General features: G+C 36.2%; 1 protein-coding gene across 9 annotated transcripts in view; it reads right to left on the reverse strand.

Annotated features, from left to right (window-relative positions):
- Positions 1-23,147, reverse strand: part of RABGAP1L (RAB GTPase activating protein 1 like) — a 257,106-nt gene that overhangs the window by 203,881 nt on the left and 30,078 nt on the right. For 8 of the 9 annotated variants that reach the window (XM_072041793.1, XM_038182983.2, XM_072041792.1 and 5 more), the window contains 10 exons: positions 21,619-21,783; positions 20,792-20,978; positions 20,235-20,445; positions 17,197-17,371; positions 16,220-16,380; positions 15,335-15,445; positions 9,909-9,975; positions 8,986-9,088; positions 7,206-7,372; positions 2,435-2,579 (listed from right to left, as the gene is read on the reverse strand). In XM_072041793.1, the coding sequence (XP_071897894.1) occupies positions 2,435-2,579; positions 7,206-7,372; positions 8,986-9,088; positions 9,909-9,975; positions 15,335-15,445; positions 16,220-16,380; positions 17,197-17,371; positions 20,235-20,445; positions 20,792-20,978; positions 21,619-21,750 (1,459 nt within the window). In that variant the 5' untranslated portion in view covers positions 21,751-21,783. The remainder of the gene's footprint in view (positions 1-2,434; positions 2,580-7,205; positions 7,373-8,985; positions 9,089-9,908; positions 9,976-15,334; positions 15,446-16,219; positions 16,381-17,196; positions 17,372-20,234; positions 20,446-20,791; positions 20,979-21,618; positions 21,784-23,147) is intronic. The other variant, XM_072041794.1, reaches the window with a different exon arrangement.

Here is a 23,147-nt window from a genome sequence, read left to right on the forward strand (position 1 = left end):
GAAATAAACATATTAAAAAAAAAAAAAGCAAAACATTATTTCCAAAGCAGGAAACCTTACAAGGCTAGGTTGCCAGAAATATCTATTATGATATTAATAATTTTATTAAAAACTCCACGTTGACCTGAAAGATCTCTTAAGTAGCTATCTCAAAGTCTTTGCAAAGATCATTTTTCAGCTGAAAAGCTATATAAAAGAGAGGCTAAAATTAAAAAAAAAAAAAAAAAAAAGCCAACAATCTTGTTTTGGGAAAAAACATTTGGCCTTTCATTAAATCAAAAAAGAACAATACTGAAAAAAATGCTTTCTTAAAAACATCTTTATTCACATACTACTAACATAAGGCATCTTACTAAGTAAGATGCACAGCGTACACAGAAATCAGGTAAGGTGCACATGAAACATGCATTCTTACAGCATTATACAAATGAAACTGCAGTATGTAGTGTTTCTGGACTAAATTAAGTAATGTTCTGTGGGGATATAGGATGTAGCTAAAGATATAGCAAAAAAAAAAAAAAAAAAAGAGAAGAGATGATAATCCTTGGTATCTCTAAATGGGAATACCAGCCTCTGGCCTATCTAATATTCCTTATAATGCACACTTGCCATAATAGCAAGCAGAAAAATCTATATGGCCTTAACACTAGACAAAAGAAAAAGCCTTCTTCCAAGGCTAAGACAAGACATTGTAAACTCAAGTTCTTTTTCCATCATCATAATTAGTACCCTGAAAAGAAAAAGAAAGAAAAAGAATGAAGAGATTTATTTAGAACAACTGGCAGTGACTCATTTAACCTGCATATCCACTAGGATAGATAACTTCTAGGCAGATAGCTCTAAATGCAGTTTCCATGAGAACAGAGTCACATCATGATATTTTTAATGTCTTCTCTTAGGAAGTAATCTACATTTAAAATATGGAAACTAGCATTAGGAAGCTAAACCAAAGTTAAACTCAGGTTCCTCAGTGGAATACTTTTACCCTATAATAAAGTAAAACAGCTTCATAATAGCACCAAGAGGATAATATCTACATTATTGCTAATTGTGCTACATTCATCAAACTCAAGAACAGCACTTTGCTCTTCTTGGTGAGAAGCAATATTAAAAACAAGCAAAAAAAGCATTCAAGTAATTACTTAAACTCTGTCCTAGCAGACAAGCTACAGAAAACATTCTCTTACAGCTCTAACATCCAGCAAAGAAAAGAACACCCACAGATGTTGAACTTCACTACGCTGAACTACAAGACTCAAAGGTCAATCTGAAATAATTCCTGCTATAATCAAAGTAATCCCAAGTACCCATTTAATACAAAAGCTCTGTTAGAGACAACAGCATTTTTACTATTTAGAATTGATAGTGGAATGGCAGTGATAAGTCAATAGCTATCCTGTTCCCTCCCATGGAATGGGCAGAAGGTTTCCAATTCTGCAAAGACCAGCTCTGTTAGCTCTGTTCTTGTAAGCCTAGTGTCACCTGGGATTTGTGTTTGTTGCTGCTGTTGTTTGTAAACAGTAGGGAGTAACCAGATCTGTCTGCTCCCGCATTAATCACAGAGTTTACACGATGTGAATCAGAACCAATATCCAACCATTTACAATCAACTAAGAATCAAAATGGAATTCTTCCACTTATTTTTTCCAATAAGAAAAACTTTTTACAGTACTGACAGAACAGTGCCAGAAATCTGAGGAATAACTGTAAAACTATCATGAGTTCTGGTAGGTCAGATATTCAAATCAAAGCTGGCACTAAAAGCCTATTCTGAAGGCTACGAGCTAGCCCGTGGGGTACAAATGGACTACAGTTGGCCAAGGGCTCCAAAAAACATGTGGCAATACCCTGAGAAACCATTAGCTTTGGGATGCGAGGGCAAATACTCTGGTTCCAGAAACATCAGCAATCCCCAACATGATCACCAACTGAACCTAGAAGTATTTTGATAAGCCCCATTTATAAGTGAGAAAAACTCACATGCTAGGCCCACAGTTTGGGGGCAGAGGAATTGTCTTTGAGCCCGTTTCCACATCAATTTTGTTTGGTTTTCCTGTACATACGCGTTTACAACCAGCCATTTCAATGTCATTCTTCGGCAGCACACTGAAGGCAAATGCTTTCTGGTCAGATGAAAAAACACTCCAGAAAACGATTTCTATCTTCTATCAGAGCACGAGTGCAGCAGTAACAAATTCTGAAGTGCACAGAAAAATGGACATGCACAGTCTACTGCTGGTATTGAAAGAACTACAATAACGGTGTGGGGAAAAATGCTAATGCTAAAGAACTGCTGCTAGAAGGAAATTACTTGTGATCTTACTGTCCAGCTGTATTTCTAATAGACACAAACAGGAAGAATTAAATGAGTAAATTAACAGCAGAAATATAATAGTCTTATCTATGGAAACTATGAGCGCTCACTTATTCTTACCTTCGTCTGCCTCATCCTCCTGGGATGATATGGGTCCTCCTCCACTTGTTGGGCTGACCAGTTCTTCCTCTCTTGCAGATTCTCTTTGTAGACTGACAACCTCATAAATTGGATCCCCAGTACTCGTGTGGCTTTTTCCTTCAGACTAAAACAAAATACGCACATGTATAGGACCCCACTATTGACTAGTACAGTTCTAATGGTCTGCCAAAACCAAACCAAAACATGGACAAAAAAAAATCTCATATCATGGCTAAAGAATAGTTTGGAGAAGACTCCCTCAGATTCCTTTGTAATGGCATATGTAGGCTGGCAGTAAAACATAACTGTGCTTCCTTCTCTTTTAAGGATTACAGTCAGAAGTTGCAAATAAGCCAGCATTACTTCCAAAGCGGCCTCCCAGACACCATCTTAATTATCATTCAGAACTATGACAGAAAGGCTTTCCCATTTAAGCACAGATACAATGAGATGAGGTCAAAGAGAAACTGCAGCAAAAGAAAATAGGAGAGAATAGGAAAAAAAATGGAATAACTGACATCACCACAGAAACGGGAATCAAATGCCTTAAAGAAAAAAAAAGTTTAAATAGTAAGGGTTTTATTAGGTAAAGACAAGACTAAGGAAACAACAGAACCTTATGCTTTTTGAAAGTCTTAAATCATGAAAAACTCCTTAATGTTTCACCACCAACCCCAGAAAATAAAAAAATAAAAAAAAACAACAGACCAACTCATTTTTATTCCAGAGAGTATAACTTATAATGTATTCCTCTCAATAGGGATATGTATCTGCTGTACCTAGCTACAAAATTTGTGTTTGTAGCCTAAGTTTGATTATATATATATATATAAATATGCTCGTATGTCTGTGTACATGTGTAGAGGTCATGTATATACATTAATTTATCACACGATTTAACTTGGAAACTTTGGAATTTTGAGTGTGGTGTCTGCAGCTATGGACTTGGGGCGAGAACATTTTCAACAGAAAACACTTTGTTCTGTAAGAGCAGCTTTTCTTCCAAATCTGTCTCTGGTAGTGCAATAACTTCCAAGGCAAACTACCTCAAAAGTTGGGGGGCAGGGGGAAATTGTTTTATTTTTACTTAAAACTGGAGAAGGTCAGAGCTTAATCTTTGTCTTTCACATTCAGTGAACTTCGACATGAAAACAGGTAGTTACCCATACCCCACTGGATACAACGCTGCAAGTTTTTAAAGTAAAGTCAACTCTAGTTTTTCCTCTGAGTTTAAGTTCTGAACACAATTATTATTCAGTTACATGCAGTGGTTAATATACGTGCAGAGAATTGTACAAAATGCAAACTAATGACTATATTAAATGGACTAGAACCAGCACAAAATTTCGTTCTGTTTTGTTCTTTGTGCTCTTGCCTAATAAGACAATTTTTGAGCATATTAAAAACATCAAATTAACCATGAAAAAGAAAAATAATATAATCACAGAGTGTATTCAATTTAATTCAAAAGCAAAACTATGAAGGAGTTGGAAGACGACTCCATGACACCTTTTGCTGGAAACGACTAAACAGAACTAGCAATTTCGACAAGCTGTTGACATTATGCAGATAGGTAGCTTAAATAAGTACTGCTTGCACTAAGACAACATGAGTAATTTTATATTGAGAAAATCTATACTATTTCAGAGATATTAATCATTCAGATCTGCTTCCTTTAAAGCTGATACACCCTGGAAGAAGACAGTCATGTGGTTCCAACTATCAATCAGTTTTGCTGACTGAGCATCTCAAAGTGTTTAATGAACTTTGGGACGGAGGCATAAAGGCGCTTGTTTTTTTTTTTGTTTTGTTCTGTCTTTTAAATATTTAGCAAGCTATTACATTCTACCTCTTTTATTCTCACAGAACACCTTTATCGTATAATTACAAAGTACTTGGCTAAATCAATCAGATATTGATGCATGTAGCATTATTCACCATCACTATCTATAGCTTTTATTTTTCATGGAGTAAGGCATGAGAGGTACTATGGATTTTTCTGCAACATACAAGAATCATGCGTCTTCAGTTCCTTGCACATGTTCTGCTTAACTGCAAGACCATCTGTACACAATGCGAGTAACTTGGTTAGTTGTTTTTCTGAAGCCTGAATTTGTTATCTACAACAACCTTTCCAAAGGTCGTGTTTTGATGATGAGAACGTGTATCAGCAGCATGGCAGTATGTTTATAGCAGTCCTAAACCTCACAGCAACCTGCATTTATGCCGTTTCTCATATCTGACTGCCCCTCACAAATTTGGGTTCAGACTAGCAGGTGTACAGGATTCTTTCCTCACTGGAATTTTGATTTTTCTCTCCTTACTGGCAAGTCTCACCCTGGGAAATGATATTCCATTACTTCCTTTCTTTCTGAACATCCATAATGGATGCTTTTTTACTGGGAAGGGCACCTTGCTCAGACAGCCCAAGTCAAAAGCTTCTTGCCAAGGACTCTGCACACTCAAACTCAGAACTGGGCAGACAGCATGCCTGAATTTCTCAGCTACAGTCAAACAGGCTATGCTTATACAATAATGGATGGCACTGCTATCATGATTTTACATCAGCAGGCAAACTACACCACAGCATTCATTGTCCTGCACAGAGGAAAACACCTATCCTACAGCTGAGGCTGCTGATAACAGCTTTCTGGTTCGCTAAAATCCACTTAAATTCAACTACTTTCCAAAATGGTCCGCAAGTGGCTGATCTCAATGCCATCTGCAAAGTTATTTTTAAAGAAGAAAGTGTCCGTATATATAGCTTCTTTCAGCGTTACCTGCAAGTTATTTACTGAGTTTTACTGAGTTATCTATCAACAGCTCTTGTAATACAAATTACCCAACAGATAATCGGTTGAGTAACGACTTGCTACAGGTCGACCAGAGATCCTGTCTTCCATCACCAGGGCCTAATCTTGGAGTAAAATTGCCAAGATTAAAAATGCTCCTTCCCTGAAAGTCTGCAGAACAGCTCCTCAGAATTTTACAGCCGGAAGAAAAGCTTGTGTTTCTTCAGGGAAGGGAGGCATGTGTGTGTTGTCACATTATAAGGGGTGAGAAAGCAAAACGAAAAGCATCCGTAGTACTCAAAACTAAAACTGGTAGGGTTTTAACTGATTTAAGAGGAAAGGTTAATTGATTATAGCTATGTATCCAACAGTTGAGAAAGTAATATCTTCAAATGTGATTTCCTTAAATTGAAAATGTAGATATCCTCAACATTTGCATATAACACTTGGTTTTCTCACATTTTCTTGAATTCCAAGTTACTATGCTAATCTGCAGAAGAATTACATAAACAGCATTTCATGCGATTTATTTACTTTAAGTGTTAAACACAGCTGCACTTTTGCTACATAGCATGAACACAGCTTGTTTTGCCAGACCCATTACTACACCCCACAGGATGATGACAATTAAAACATTCACACTAGGCTCAGTAGAATTAAATCACTCCTATTTGGTTTCATTAGTCAAAGATAATGGATCATGATTCCAGTGCAAATGATACAGTTAGCCTCTGTTGTTCCCTTTTTGAACCAAGAACCCCACATTCTATGATCCTATGGTAAATCTTTGGAGAAAGCAGGTCAAAACTCTCTGCACGAGGATGTGTTGTACATCGTCCCATATTGATAACAGGAAGGCATACACTTTATGCACCTTACCCAATGCCAGAATGGAGTCCTTAGCAGTCTACTCAGTAGGTAACTATTGAACAAACGTGACCAGATGAGATGGATGGATATATCCTCTCTTAGTGCTTGAGGAAGAAATAAATGCACAGAAATCTCCCAAGCACAGGATGGGGAAAGCTAACAAAGGGAATACACAACTATACTTTAAGCTTCATCTTAACAACTTCTCGCCTCTGAAGAGTGGTGCTTTGTTTGTACAACTTGACTTCAACATTCAACTCCAAGGACCGACAAACTGAGTATTTCAGATAAAATAGTTTGGTTTTTTTGTTGTTGTTTTCCTTTACTGTTCTTTGAACATTTTATAAGGTTACAATCACCAGCATGAACAATGCTACCTTAATAAATCATTGCAACAATAACCCTACCCTTCATGAAGCCCAAGGGCAGTGAAGGACAATAATGCAGTGCATTTCGTATGCACAAAATGCACCATGAGAGTGAAAAGACAGCAATTTCCCCATGCATCAGAACTTGCTCTTCCAGATAACCTTCTTTCAAATCCCTCTTTTGGAAAACACAGAAATCCACCCTTCCAAGATACTTTGAGAAAACAGTAGTAATGGCCTAACTCAAACCACTGCATAAGGTTCCTCTGCCTTTAATTGATTACATCCTTTCAGCCACCTATCTTAGTATTTTGAACCTTAACACCCAGGATTTCCATGTTAGGTATTAGTTGATTTTACAGTGAACAATTAATGCAATTGCCTGATTTTTACCAAACAGACTTGTTTTAGATGTCTGTGCCTAGGTCTGATTGTATGAAGTTATAGGGAATAGATAGATTCAAAATTGTTTAAGCCCACAAAGCCAATGACTTATGACGTATATAATAATTCAGTTTACAAAGGCATCGAACACTTCTATATGCTACTTAACCATAAGGTATTTAAACATTTCAACGAGTTAAAAACCCCTACTGAGGTGCAGTGCCATACTAACATTTGTAAAGGACAAATTCAAACAGACAAAACAAATGCTCCCAGCATCAAATTTTCTTAAAAGAAAAAAAAAAAAAAAAAAAAAAAAAAAAACACACACGATACCTGTTTTAGCTTCATATAAAACGTTTCTGTGAAGGTTTTTCTGCTGAAGTACCAGAAGCGTTCATTAGCAGGATACACGCGCACAACAGTCTCCAGCAAAAACCGCACTGGTTCTACTACTTCAGTGACAACCATATCCACTGCCACCGTCATGTACACACGCTTATCTAAAACACAAAAAGTCACGTACAGGAAAAGTGTCAAAAATTAAAACAATAAATGACAAACTGTTTTTCAAACTGAAACCACTTTCTATAAATTACTCATTCTATTGCATCTGATTTATTAATCTGATGATAACTCCGATGACTTTTTTGGAAAAAAAAAAATATCTGTGCAAACAGATTCAAAGTGTCATGCATGGAAAACAGCATTAGGATACTTTTTATCCATCCCTGTCCCATTCTTTGTGCTTGGCTATCTTCATAGCAGCAGTATGCAATGCTATTTTTTTCCTCATACTTAAGCCTAACTCAAACTTTTTCAAGTAGAGCAGAACACAGGATAAACTGACCAGAAGATGACACAGAAATAGTCCAAGTTTATCTTGCAGGTTTACAAAGCAAGAAAAGGATTGGTGCTTCTGGAAACTTATATCATCACAGAGAGGGCTAGCAACCATCATTTTGTAATACAACTGGTATCTATCATCCAAGAAGCACAGCTTTTTAAAACAAATATTGAGAATCATACATAATGGATCCCCAGGCCCTTTTGTCTTCTCAGACTGTGAGAGACAAAGTTGTGTTTTAGCAGCGGAAAATTTCACTAACCTTGCATATTCTAAAGTGATTGTGCAGGCCTGACAGTGGCATAGCAGTGGGGAGTATGTGAAGCAGATAAGGGGAAGGTCCCACTGTCCCAAAATAAGGAGGATAGCTAAGAAAAACAGGAGGAGCAGTGCAAAATCAGTGAAAACAAAAAGTAACAGGCCCTCTAGTCACAAGAGAAGAAGGAAAGAAAACAAAGGAAAAGGAGAAATTAATGGTTGGTCAAATAAAATTGTACATATAGAGTATAGTAATAAGCATCAAGTAGTTTGTGAACCTGTAGTACTCAGTCAATGAGGAAACAGGAGGAATCAAGCATTAGGTAATAGAGAAAAAAAGGTTATGATACACTTTTGCTGGGCACTCCTGGCTGGCAGGACACCCGCCACTGCAATTGCAAATAAAATAGCTTTACAGAAGACCCTGTTGGAGAAAATTATTGAGGTATTTCTCACAAGACCAAAGAAGCAAGTGGGAATTTCAAAAACAACAAAAGCCACATGCAAACACAAAGTCGTATCTTAAAATGGAAACCATGTCAAGCTTCACAGCAAGTAGTTTCACACAGTAGCCTACACACTACTAGAAATAACGTGATTTGAAAATTGAGCAGCAAGAACACCACCACTAACCGTATATACTTAGATATGCCTTTACACAACTGATACAAGCTCTGCCTTGGGACGGGAAACAAACTCCAGATTTGCAGTCAAACTTCACATCACGTCAGAGAACATCAAGTCTAAGGATAAGGAACTATGCTATATATTAAAGCACTTCCATGCATTGCTTCCACCTTCCCAATGCGCTATGATGCTCTATGATGCTCAATGCTCTATGAACATCACATTTTTATGTCACATACATTTATATACACAAGTTCCACTTTTAGCCATGGATGCTTGGAACATGGTGGTATATGTAGTCAGACATATACACCATGATTCCCAGGAGAACATGCATACATCAAACTCACGTCACATAAAAAACAAATTTAAGAATTAAACTACCTTTAGGTGTTTCCTCATTAAGTACTAGAAACATTGGTGCATTAGGATTCCATATTCCGGTAATTATGTAAGCCTTCCCATCAGAACTCTTTCCCATGGATTCCTAAAAATAAAAACATACAGGATTTTACTAGAGTCATGACTGTAGATCAAAGAGACTGGGAGTGGGGAAAACAGTTCTGGGAAGCTCAGAGTAACATTGTGTTCAATCTAGAAAACACAACCTAAATAAAGAATATAATGGATTATAATGGAGCAGATATAATGGATTGAAAAAGGGTATAGGGAAGAGAAAAAAGAAATATTATGTATAATGGAAAAAAAATATTTTATGTAAGAAACTGAAGGCAAGACAGCTTACCAACATACTTTTTAAATGTTTATTTTAAAAGACAAGCGACTACTTCAAGTTCTGAACAAGAATTTAAATTCAAATGAACCAAATAATGGCAAAGTTTTCAGCAATGGAAATGTTATTTTTGGAAATATGGAAAATGTATTTTTTTCAGAAAAAAATAACACCATTTCCCTAATGCCCAAGTGTATATATATATAAGAAAAAAAAAAAAACTCAATTACTTGCTCTATATTTTTAGGCAACGCGCTTAACACAATACAGAAAGCTTGGTTATATGTAATAACCAGCTATCAACTGACCTCATTGTTGTTTCCATCAATTTAACAAAAACAAATGCCACAGGTTTTGAAATTAATTGAAATATTTTGTCCATTACACATACCATCTGTTTCTAGTTCTAAGATATAAAATCCAGGATTTAAGAAACAGAAGCAAACAAATACAAACAATGGGAGGTTTATTTTTGGGGGTTGCTTTTATTTGGTTGTGTTTTTTCTGCTTGTTTTTCATTTGGTTTTTAAATCACCTGTATCTTTGTAAGTGGACTATTAGAACTAAGCATTACCATGTCTAGTAAATGCATGTCACTGTTCTTCACGTTTCGTCCAGGGCTTAGTAGCATCCCAAAGCATCTGTGAAGTTTTATTAAAAAAAAATTATCATTTCAAAGATAAAAATACTTTATTGAACATAATGACACAGCTACCCACTGCCTCTAATTTAAAAAAAATCTTTCTTAGTAATTTTTTGCTAGTATTATGGTAATGCTCAGGAAATACCACAACACAGATTACAGAAATGACAATGAAATTATTTTCCAGAATACAGACAACAGAAATTGGTGTCTAACCTATGAAGAAACAATTATTCTTAAAGACAACTTAAAATATTAGGTTTAAGGATACCAACAATTCATGTACATTAGAAAGAGATTGAACAGAAGAAATTCACTCAGTCCCTAGCAAAAATTAATTTAGGAATTATTTTTACAATTGCTTTCATACAACTAAATAAATGTAACAATTTCACATACTGTATCACTCATAACCTCACTGGTGCAGCATCACCTAGCCTCACAGACCCTTAAAATAAGAATTTGCTCTATTTTTAGACTTCTGTTCTCTTTCTAAGACCAAAGTTCTGTATTTTGCAGACACAAGGGCTCTTCATGATTGCAACTTATAGCCTTCATCTTTTACATTGTGGATCTCTTGTGACAACACACATGATTAACGTGATTAGGATGAGATCAAGAACACCATAGCCCTACGACACAGTATTAATCCAGCACAAACAACTGGGTTTAATTTTGCTCTAATAGATTCTATACCAATCCCACTGTCTTCACTGCATGCCAGAAGTGATCTGATAAACCCAAGCAAGTAGGCTCATACCTTCCTCGCACCCTTTCCGTTTGCTAAGAGCAAAAATCACCTCCTTAAGTATCCTGGAATAGTTCCATGTCCCAATAACCACTTCTGTATGTATGCCTATTCTCTACTGTCTCCTTCACTTTAGACAAAAGGTCATGTTTTCTTCTTGGGTTTTAATGGCTTTTTAACAACCAGCAGCTATCTCAAGATGTACCTCTTGTTTATTTATACTTACTGATCACATAATAGGAATTGTATCACAGAATCATAGAATGTTACAAATTGGAAGGGACCTTGAAAAGTCATCTAGTCCAATCCCCCTGCCAGAGCAGGAACATCAGGTCATGCAGGAACGTGTCCAGGCAGGTTTTGAAAGTCTCCAGAGAAGACTCCACAACCCCCCTGGGCAGCCTGTTCTAGTGTTCTGTTACTCTCAGTGTAAAAAAAGTTTCTTCTCATATTCAAGCAGAACCTCCTGCGTTCCAGCTTGCACCCATTGCCCCTTGTCCTATCTTTGGGTGTCACCAAGATGAGCCTGGCTCCATCCTCCTGACACTCACACTTCACGTATTTAAAAACATTAATGAAGTCACCCCTCTGTCTCCTCTTCTCCAAGCTAAAGAGACCCAGCTCCCTCAGCCTTCCCACGTAAGGGAGATGCCCCACTCCCTTAATCATCCTTGGGGCTCTGCGCTGGGCTCTCTCAAGCAGTTCTGTGTCCTCGAACCTGAACCGAGGGGCCCAGAACTGTATGCAATATTCCATACTGTAGCCCTCATAGTGCTTTATTGTTGGCATCCTTCTAAGGAAATCAAGATAACAAGACTTTGAGGAATCCTACCATTACCCACAAAATGTGCATACATAAAAGAGTAGGAAGCAGCTTCTGCCTTAAAGAGTTTGCAACCTAAGCAGAAAAGACAAAGGAAGTTTTATGCCCATTTAGCAATTCTATGAGATTACTCCACCATGGAGATAGTAAATAAGCCAGGGTTTTGAATTCCAGAATTCCAGTGGAGTCATTTAAAAGTATCAAAAAAGATTTGTAGTTAAAAGGAAAAAAAAAATGATTTAAATGATTTGTGAACAATCATTTAAACTTTTGAACTTCCTGACTATTGAAAGCACAAATTCAGTTCTGAAGTTTCTGCAAATCACGTTTGTATTTCTCTCCTTTGAGCATACTCCATGATGAATGAAAAATATTGAACCAAATTATGTATTTATAACATAAGGTGCAAGCTGGTTTGCACAGACTTTTTAATGTTAGATCTCAAATAAGAAAAAAACAAAACAAAACAAAGTAAATAACCTTTCTGGGCAATCTGTTCCAGTGCTCAACTCCCTTCATATTGACAACAACTGGCCTAACTCAGAGGAGTTTCCAGGGAGGTAACTTGTGTCCATTGACTCTAATCCTACCACTGCATGCCCAAGAAGAGTCTGGCTCCCTCTCCTCTGTACCCCACAAGCTATGGGAAAGCACTATGAGGAGCTCCCACTCCCACCTTCTCTAAGGCTCAACAAAAGCTCTTCTGTCATCTGGGCCAGTTATCCAAAGGAAAATTTTGATTTCTCAGCAAGCAGAAATTCTAAGGCATCATTTAAACAATCATAGGAAAGTAGAGAAGACAGAATAGTTTCACAGCTTTCAGGCAAGAACACTATCATCAACAGAGATAGAATAGCAATTACTGTTTCAATAATGCTATATGAACTGTAAAAGATAGTCTTAACATAAGCTATTACTACACCATCTATTACTTTTGGCCCTAGCACATTTGGATATATGATTTTTGTTTTCTACCTCATTACTTTTAAACATTAACTTACATCCATAATGGTATTTTTTCTTACCCATGCTCCTGCACTACAAAAGTCCTAAAAAGTGAAGTGGTAAATTAAACATCAGGCAGCAATGCAGATGTATCTACACAGCCTATGGCAGTGCCATGTAAAACAATGGTAGCTAGGATGCCAGGACTTGTACTTGTGGTTACATGAGCAGACTTCTCTGGAGGACTAATTAGACCGGGCAGAATGTTACAGTAGACCAACTGCACTATTTTTAGTTCCTGAGGTGGAAATAGCTAAGAATAAGCTATAACTTATAACAGAGGAGTCACCAGCTTCTGGCACATCTACTAAAGAAAACACCGAGGCTGAGATTCAGATGAAGGCAAAATAACCATGCTTTTCAAAGGCAACAGCTCACAGATCCCAGCTCTTGCTGTGCTTCTCTCAGAGGCACACAAAAATTCTGACGTGTGCCAGCCAAAATGTTTGAGAAGTATGCTTCTAAAAGACTGAGTCGGCAACAAGCAACCCCTGCCTCTCACAGAAATAGGTACTTATGATGACTGGTGACATCCTGCTACAGGAAGAGTCAGGGCTTCTCTTTGAAGTTCAAAAGACTAAACTGAGTTTAACTGAACTAAAGGAGCTCAAGACCTCTGCTTGCAGAGGAGCTTGATTTTACACAAACAGTTGTCACTATGCTCAGCCGCCAATTTCAGAAGTGAAAATGACAGCTACGAAAATCACCTTCAGAAGAATGATAACACCCTACCACACACCTCAGTTTCAGAAAGACCTGTAAAGACCATGGGCTTCAGTCCTGCCATTTCTGAGCTGTGGCTTTTCTGCACTTAGAGATGGCTATCAAGTGACTACACACAGGTACACTACTCTGTTTAAACTCAGCTAGTTTCTACACCTGTAAAAAAAAACGAATTTAAGCTATTCCTCACTAATATAGATTTTCATTTGTATAAATACAAATGCTACCCACCAATAAAGCTAGTGGTATTACATTAACATGATAACATGATCTATGAGTTTCCAGTAACACCCAGCAAACAGCCAATATTCTGCATATCACTTCTAAGGACGTCAAGTCTAGACCTTAACCTAAGGAGTATCTGTATAACTTGCAAGTAACTCTCCTGTATGAATGGTAGCACAGTATATTTAAACACCACTATTTTAAAACCAACAGAGTCAGTTCTAGAACTTCTCCAAACGAAAGGCTGTTCACTCTCCAAACAAAAAAAAAAAAAAAAAAAAAAAAAAAAAAAACTCTTAAAGCCCCCTAATTAGTAACTAGAATTTTCTTCCTGAACCCCATAAACAGAGACTTGATATCCCACGCTAGGGGAACGAACCAATACAGTGCCACCATGAATCAAACCTGGGAGACAGGAGTGAACATTGCTTCTTCACCTGCTCCAACCAAGATAAAAATAGGCAAGCTCCACAGGGCTTGTTCAAGAACAGGCCACAAAGGTAGGAAGGGACAGAGTATCTTGGCTGTGGGTAACCTGTGCTATCCAAACCAGGTAGTTTTAGGAGAAAAACAAAAAAACCAGACTCCTCAAGGTCCCCCACAAGGAAAATTATGTATAGAGATTCAGTGTTATTCAGAAATGCTTAAAATAGTTCATCAGTCGTGAACTGAAATTTCAAGCCAACATTATTTAAATTAAAAATTCAATCCTATTGAAAATAGATTGTTTGAACTGATGAGTAGCAAAAGCACAGTTTTACAATAGAAAAGCATTATCATTAAAAATCTCTGCTCTATACCCCTCGTCTAAATGTTTTGTTTCATTTTTGAAAAAAATAACTTGAAAGCACACAGATCAATCAGGTTTTATGAGTGTTTTTTTTTTTTTTGATACTCCTGTTATCCTGAATTCCCTTTTCAATAAACTCGAATTCTCCTATTGTTACTTTTTTGATAAGATTGCCATCTGGTGGCATTTATCTCTATTTTTAAAAATAGAGATATCAAGAAGGAATTTTCTAATTTAAGCTAATACAATACCCACTATCGTAGCAGCAAGTGTCTACTGTTAACGAACCCATTAACTAATTGTTATTCTTCACGTGCATGGTCTGCTTCTTGTGCAAATGTCTTGCACAAAGATCAAATCATTCAGTCTAAAAGAGTTCCCCTCATTTAATTTCCAGTAAATATAATATTTACTTTATTATAACTTTACTAAATAACATGGGTTATCAACCAGTCCCAAGATCTTCACCACTACTTAAACATTAGAAACATACTTTTAAAAAAAAAACAAACTACAATGAAATCCTACTGGTCTTGGAAGATTCCAACAAGAGATTGCTTCTTCTAACCACTGGATTGAGTCCAAATTTGTACTATTCTAGTATATTGATCTAATGGAAAAATATTCTCCAGAGTTTAACATAGCCCAGACAATCTAATTTGGTCACTTTCTCTAAACAGTGAGATGCTGATAATACAGCCTTACAATAAATGTGTGTTTCTGCTTTACTTAAGAACAACAAAAAGTAAAATCAAAAGCATTTGAATGCCATAAGTATCCTAATAGCACATTCAAAAAATACATTTAAAATGTAAAAAGAGAAGTTTGACTATTACATGCTATGTTTCCAAGACATCTCGTTTCCATCTTAACAATCACACAAATTACTTCAAGAGAACTTTGAAACTGAACTGTGCACCTAGAAATTAATTATATTATTCAATAATACTATGCTACTGCTGTTTTTCTTTCTTTTTCCAGGGAAAAGTAGATTAAATACTTTCCTCACAAAAACTTAATCCTCATTATCTTATTACTCTTACCTTTCAATGGCCAGTTCTTTGTTCGAGAGTTGTTGAACTGTAATAACCACTTTCTTCTCAATTCCCTGTTTAAGTTTGAAATACAATTTATCTCTATCCTTTGGTACTGGGCTAAAAGAATAATAATAAAGAAGTTCCTTTAGTACAGATAGAGAAGATTAACTGTTAAATACAGAAGAGACAGTAGTAACCAACTTAAATGGTAAGTTAATTTGAGAGAACCTCTCATAGTATAATCATAAATTAATAAACAGCCACTGAAGTTTGACTTTGGTTCGTATGTAGCATCGTAACCACCCACAGGATTTATCAGGCCCATATAGCCAATAATTCATGGGGTATTTTGGGTTTTGAAATAATAGCAAGTATAATACATAAGAAGCAAAAAATAAAGAGGACATTTTCACATCATCAATTGTCTCGTCCATTCCAAAATTTATGTAATTAACTGTTAAGCAAAAATTATTTTGTTCCCCTGTAATGCTCAGAGTAGTTTACAATTTTCCAAACTTAAAATGAATTTGGAATTAATTAGCTTACAAAAATCTCAATTAAAAGAGTGCTAACTTTTATTTATTCAGAAAAACTGTTTTAACAGAAGTTTGTACAGACTTCCTGTCTTTTCCATTTGCACAGATCTACCTTGAGCATCTCTACCAAAAAATGTCTTCAAAAGAAGCTAATTTGAAAACCTTTAATTTTTTAACCTTTATATAGAAAACATGTGGGGGAAAAAAAAAAAAAGTAAAAACAGAGCAACAGCTTTCTACTTATAGCAAGTCTACTAATGGAAAGAAGTCAAATGAGTTTCACCGCAACATAGGAGTTGTGAATTTTGCAAGCATGCATGATTCAGAAAAATCTCTACTTTTCCATTCAGCTTACCTAAAATTTCCTTTTCCATCATCTTCTTTGACTTCTAAGGAAACACTGAAAGTGTACACATCACTATCTGGAGTGGGAAGAACAAAGTCCTTAACATGATCAGATGCTTGTTTGGAAGAACGTTTGAATGCTGTTGAAAAGCTATATAAAATTCGGCTGACCTGCAGAAAAGCAAAAGAAATAGTAGTATTATAAAAAAAAAAAAAACCACAGTATATTTTAATGTGGTATTGTGATATGTTATCTTAAGGAACAAATCCCAATATACAACAGTTTCTGAAGTCAATCCCAAATTCAGTCAATTCTAGAGTTACTGTCACTTGCTTTTTATACAAAAGAAAAACAAAAAACAACAAAAACAACACAAAAAACACCACCAATCATATCTGGTATTTAATAGACAAGCAAATTCAATAGTAATATTACCTATTTCTATTCATATCATATTCACTTCTGCTGTAATGCTCAGTTAGTTAATACACATTACAAGATTGGGAATGCAAACCATTAGAGGACGCTTAACAATTTATATTTCAAGTAATGCATTTGAAAATACATCTCACAGCTTGCTCACGCAAACATTAAAAAATAAGATGCTTCTTTTCCATCCTTTATTTTTCTACCCTAGAAAATCCTTCTCTCAAGCTATCATGCAATTCTTGCCAAATTAAATAGGGCAACCATAGTACTGTAAGATGATTCTTTGTAAATCTCAAAGATCTACACTATAAAATGAGTCTGAAACCTACCCAAATGATGCCTGAAAAACAAAATACCTTAAATCTAGGCTTTCTAGAGTATAACTTTTAATTTTTATTAATATTCACATATGACCATCTGCACGTTCTGTAAAATCCATTAGATGTTAATATCCATGTATTTTTCACGGCAATATATAAGTTTCCACATCACGAACAACTTTTTCAGATATGCCTTCCATCCTTTATATGAGTCACTATAGAACACTTAATACTCACTGCCTCTTTAATCTCACAGGAGAAAACATGAATCTGGAACTCCTCTGTTCCACAACTGCTTTCAGTGAATGCAAAACAGTCACTCTCTGAAGTTCCAGTTTGTCCACGCACACAAAACAACACCTTATAGATCGGAAAAGAAGCTATCTCCACATTGCTCGATTGATCTATTATTCTGTTGAGAGAAGGAACAGGGAAGATCAAATAAAAAGGTCAGTAAAACAGACATACCTAAAAGATTTTCCTGCAATTAAAAAAATATCTAAACTGTAATTACTATTAAATTCAAAAAAAATATCTAAACTGTAATTACTATTAGATTCAAGCATACAAGATGCAGAGTAGGTACAGGCATGCCAGGTTCCAGCTTTAAGAGATAAATATTTTGGGTTTTAAAACAAATTAAGCCCCTATTACACTCCGTAAGACAAATATAGTACCTCTATCTCATGCAATAATACTGACCACCATTGCTCTGCAATCATTTATGAGAAACAAAAGCAGAAATGTAGAAATCACCACAGCTGTGAAAACATAATTTGCATACAAAGACCAAAAAAATACATTTAAGGAAGCACTGTTTATGCAGAACACGTAAAACTATTTATCTTAGTAAACAATTCCTGCAGTGTTAGGTGATCATGAATCACAACAGCTTTAAAAACACCAAAAATGTAAAATCCAGTCTGCTGTGAACATCTGAATTTATTATACTGCCCTACCCTTTGAGCTAATTAGGTATTTATAGAAAATTAATAATTTATATGTATTTGTCAAACAGGCTTGTGCTCAAAAACAAAAACCATTTCCAGTGGAATTAGGCTTTTCACCCTCCTCATCTTTGTAATCTCAGAAAACTTCAGTGGACCCATACATCTATGACAAATATAGTAACTCCCTTGAAATACTTCCAAGATGCCACTTTTGTTTAAAAAAAAAAAAAACAAAAACAAAACAAAAAAACAGAGGTTTATCATACTAGAAAACAACCTTAGCACTGAAAAAAAAAAATAATCAATGTAAATAATTAAAGTTTTGTGTTTGCTTCTCTAAAAGAAAAAAAAAAAAAAATGCAAGAAAATTGCATTAACAACTACAAAAATAAATGCAGAAAACAAATGATAATAAGAAAAGATCACAGCAACAACACTCTGTATGTAGGTCCATCAAGAAGAAATTGCTGTGTAATGCTCCGGGTTATCAGTATGCTGGCTGCAGATCTAATCACACTCTCAGGCAGGATAACTTTTGCTTCAGCAGCACCAGAAGGGTATACGCGCCTTCCCATCCAGTCCTTCCCTCTAACTGCTACTTACACTGCTCTAAGGGCTCACACAAAGCTTTAAACTCATTTCAAACTCCTAAAACAATCCAAAGAGTATTTGAAAAACTTTAAAGAGAACAGTGTGCTTACAATGGACAACTGCACAATGAATTTCAAGCACTAACAGAGCTACACAGACTTCCTCTGTCTCCTCACTCTTTATGCATATGCACATTCACACCAAGGCTGACTAAGCATTAGTTACATGAACAGAATCCCAAGTCAAAAACAATAAAGAAGTATTCTTCCAACAGCAAGAAAAGCCCAGAGAGGATTCAGCATACTGTAATACTGGAGCAACATGTGACATAGAACTTCAGATAAGTTGCCAGGTATTAGGAATGGAAACACTCAAAAATGGCACTGGTGTCACTTGAACTTCAATGGAGCATATTATACCACACACGGGTTCAACTTTACAGTTCTGCGCAGATTCTTATGCTGTCTTTACCTTACAGGTGGCCTTCTACAATTAAAGACAAAAGAAACCTGTTTTTACTTGCAAGAAAACAACCTTCTTGAATGGCCACACAGCATCTGGGAAAATAAGTACAGCAAACCTAACTTCTAACGCCCATGTGACAGCTGCCATACTTCAAGTATGCAGTGCAATTTCCTAATTCAAATGAAGTATTGCCATAACCTCAAATCCTCAAATGAAATCTTAAATCGAGTTCAAAGACCAAAATGGAAGAAAATAATTTATATGCCTAAAGCTCTCTCTGTCTAGGGAAGATTATAGTCAACACAGTTTTCACAAGAAGATGAAGAAAGAAGGTCAAGAAGCTCAGACATTTAATTTATCAAGAAACTAACGACAAGAGTTAAATTAGACTAAGAACCCATGTCTCTTACCAGAGGAAGACAGGAAATGAAGGAAATCTAACCAGATTCTTCAGAAATCTCAACTTCAGAGTTAAAATAAATAAGTAAAAACCCCTGAATATTAAGATGCTCCCTATTTCTGGATGTGGGGCCGCTGCAGATAAAACCTTTATTGTATTCTGATTAACAGGACATTTTCATCACTAATTAAAAGATCCTTCTCACAGGGAACAAAAAAATGTTTTCTACTATCTGGAGATAATCGATGTATGCATTGTGAGGCAGGCACAGGTGAGACCTCGCTTTACCATAGCTATGTCTTGAAGTAGAGTCTAACTTCTCAATCCCTCAAGAAGAAAGAAAGAATAAAACAAACTCCCTCAGCTAACCCAAGACCTGCAGGACTACCACTACCTCAACATATTTACTTTGCAGGTGATTACACAATAGAAAAAAAAAAGGGAGAAAACAGGCATTATCAGCTCTCCCTTTCCAAAATACCAGTAATCGTTGAACAAGATATTTATGTGGCTCTACAGCTAACAAGTGGGCAGTTACTGATAAATAGTACAGAGAATTTTACCCTCAGAGTAATCCCACACTGAAAAGATCCAGCTTCACATTTCATTTTCATGATTCATTGGTTTGAAAAGGCTGAAATCAACCTTCATAGGCTTTAGGGAAAATAACCACAAAGCAGCGAATGGGTTCACAAATGCGGCACTTCCACAGATAAATCGCTTCCCTTTCAAAGACAAAGTTTTCCACTGTAGCTGTACAAGAATCCTAGCCCCAAATCCAACAACTCTACTTCCTCACGTGAGCAACAAAATCAGAACTTGCCTTTTACACGTCTGTGTAAGTAACAAAAGGAACATTTGAACATTACCTTACAGAGCCTTCTGGAACATTTGGAACATAAAGTGTTACAGGTAAAGGGGCCTGACATGAGTATTTCATGTTTGCCATGGCACGTAGAGCTTCTGGCTCGTTCCGAGGGGCAGACACCTTCATGCAACCTAAATAAGTCAGTTTGTTAAACAATACACTGTCCTCTTCCAGGGGTTCAGTAGGAGAAGATGGCCTTGGTGCAGACACTTCTGAAAATGAAGAAAACATTTTTTTAACTATTTGGTTTTATTTTTCACGTATAGTTTTCTGAATAAGTTTCAGAGCAAAATCTCCAGTTGCTTCTGAGAAGCATGGGAGTAAGAAGTCCAACTCCAACAGTAAGAAATCCACTCAGCAGCTTAATATTAATATTGACCAAAACTGAATAGCAAGGGGTATTGATCCAAGCACGATCTGTACAGGCTATTCTCCAGAACAGTTACCAAATGAAGTTCCAGAAAGCATCATATTCGTTTTAACTTCAAACTTTAAAGGAAAGAACTGCCATATATGATTGGGAACAGGATATACGATGGGGAAGCATTTTGTCAATACCTGTAGCAGAAGGGTCTAAAACAAGGTGCAAAGATGGCTGATTTGTTTGATCTGCTGACCCATTTCCAGATGCCTGGCTGCAGGCATCACTGGAACCTTCTTGGAGAGCGTTGTTCTGGTCTTTTTCAGAATCCCTCAGTATCTCTTCCATTGCCTTCTCCAGCTGATCATCTCCATTCGAAAATACCTGTAAGTAGAAGGGTATGACAGTTTTTATAGCTACTTGTAGTTTGACTATTACATTTTACAATCTTTACAATCTGGGAAAACAAGTAACCTGGCCACAGCTGCATTCTTCCTCCTGAGTCACACAACACAGTGGAGCCAGCTACTTCCATTCTGTTTTCACCTGGCAGACTGCTACACTACCCACCCACCAGTCAAAGTTGGCAATAAGTTTCTAGTTTCAGAGGACACTAATGTATACCTCAAAGCTTAGTACTAAATTGCACTGAAACCAGAGATCTCAGAATCAAGAAATTAAATCAAATATAACCCAGTGTATCCTCCCATTATGTACACTGCACATATTCACACTGCTAGTCCAACAACCATCTAAAACCTACAGACACCTCTTCAAGTAACAGGTTTGTGTGCTTAGATTCTCCATTCAAAACAAAGAATATAACAGACTTTGTTGCAGATTTTTCTTATAGAATAATCTTATAGAAATCTTATAGAATCTTTTCTTACAGAAAAATCCTATTTTCTTAGCCATATCCAATCCATTTCAATTGTTTCATCAATTGTCCCACACCTACAAGGGGTGCAAGTATATGGAAACAGCAGGAATCTTAATACTTATTTAAAATAAAGCAGTAGTAAACCTTTAGCTGAGGTTTTTCATCTTTTCCGGAGTCCTCAGACTGCTGATTAACCAGGACAAAATCTTCATTAATTAACGAGGATACAGTTTCAGGAATTCTACTGGCTTTACTAAATGATGTTTTGACTTCCATCTCAGGTCAGTAGTCTTCTCCTACCAAAATAAACTAAAGAAGAAGGAAAATGTCAAGGAATGAGTTTTCAAGCTGTAAATAATATGATAATAGTTGTAATAGGAAGTTTCTGTACTATAACATCATACTTAAAGTCACACAAATTCATTATAATGTGCTTAATGACATTTCTCAAACTGATTTCATTGATATACAAGTTCATTTTTAATAGGAAGTGTGATTTTTAGGGTGTCTACTTAAAAATTCTATGATTCAACAGCAGAAACTGTTATCTATGTGTATGGGTAACACAAAAACAAGCCTACTTTGGAGCTTACACTTCTGGTTTTAATCCTCCAGAGCCTGCTCCCTCTATCTCCCAAATTCCCACCTTTTTCCTTTCTCCCTCATAAAGACCTGTTTCTTCACTAGAGTTGCATACAGGTTATGTGAAGATGCAGATAATCTGATGACTCGTTTTCCAGAAATTATGTATCAAAGTGTATACTATACAAATTAAAACATATTTAACAGGCTATTATGTTAGTTGTTTTTTCATTATTATATCTACTGATGAAGTCAAAGATGATACTAAACCACAATCACATCCTTCTCAGCAAGTTTCTCTGAAATTGTCTACAATAGAGTTAATTACGTTACTTGCACAAACAAAGCAAATAGCCTGTAAATACCTGAACAAGTTTTCTCCTGTCCACAAAGGGGGGAAAAAAACAAAAAAAACTTAAACAACAAAAAGTAGCAATTTATTGGTATTTCTTTACATAGCAAGTTCGTTAAAAAAAAAAAAAGCAAACAAACACAAAAGCCCTGCACAATCAAGACCAATACCAGAACTTCAGAATGTCGACAGCTACTGTAGGTATCCAACACAAAGAAACCATCACCTACATTAATTCAGAACATCTTCCCTGATCCCTCAGGGAACAACATCCTAGAATGAAGAACACTGGACAATACATGCTATTTTCAAAATAAAGTATATCTGTGATTTTTTTCTCTTTAAAATGTGTGTGTGTATATATGTATATATATACACAAATATACATACACATATATAATTACTTTTTTTTCCCCAGATACTTTTGATAAATAGCAGATACCTGCAGACATGGTATGCTTCCATATCAATTTCCTGAAAAATCCTAGTCTGGCTAAGCACTGGGCATTGGTGTGCGTAAGCCACAGAGTTCTGAAGGATCACTTAGAGCAGTGGGGGACAAAAACTGCTCCTTACTGCCATTTTGCAAGGCCGAACACGATTTTTACCTTGAAGCTGGATGTAGAGACCTAAAACAGTGCTTGGGCCTTGCCTCCTTCTGAGCTACAGTTTCAAAACAAGAAGTGATCACGAAAAGAATGCAAATTTAGGTCTACCTAGAGGGAACTACAAAAACATC

This window comes from Anas platyrhynchos, chromosome 8 (assembly GCF_047663525.1).
Source record: "Anas platyrhynchos isolate ZD024472 breed Pekin duck chromosome 8, IASCAAS_PekinDuck_T2T, whole genome shotgun sequence".
In the NCBI taxonomy this organism is placed as follows: domain Eukaryota; kingdom Metazoa; phylum Chordata; class Aves; order Anseriformes; family Anatidae; genus Anas; species Anas platyrhynchos.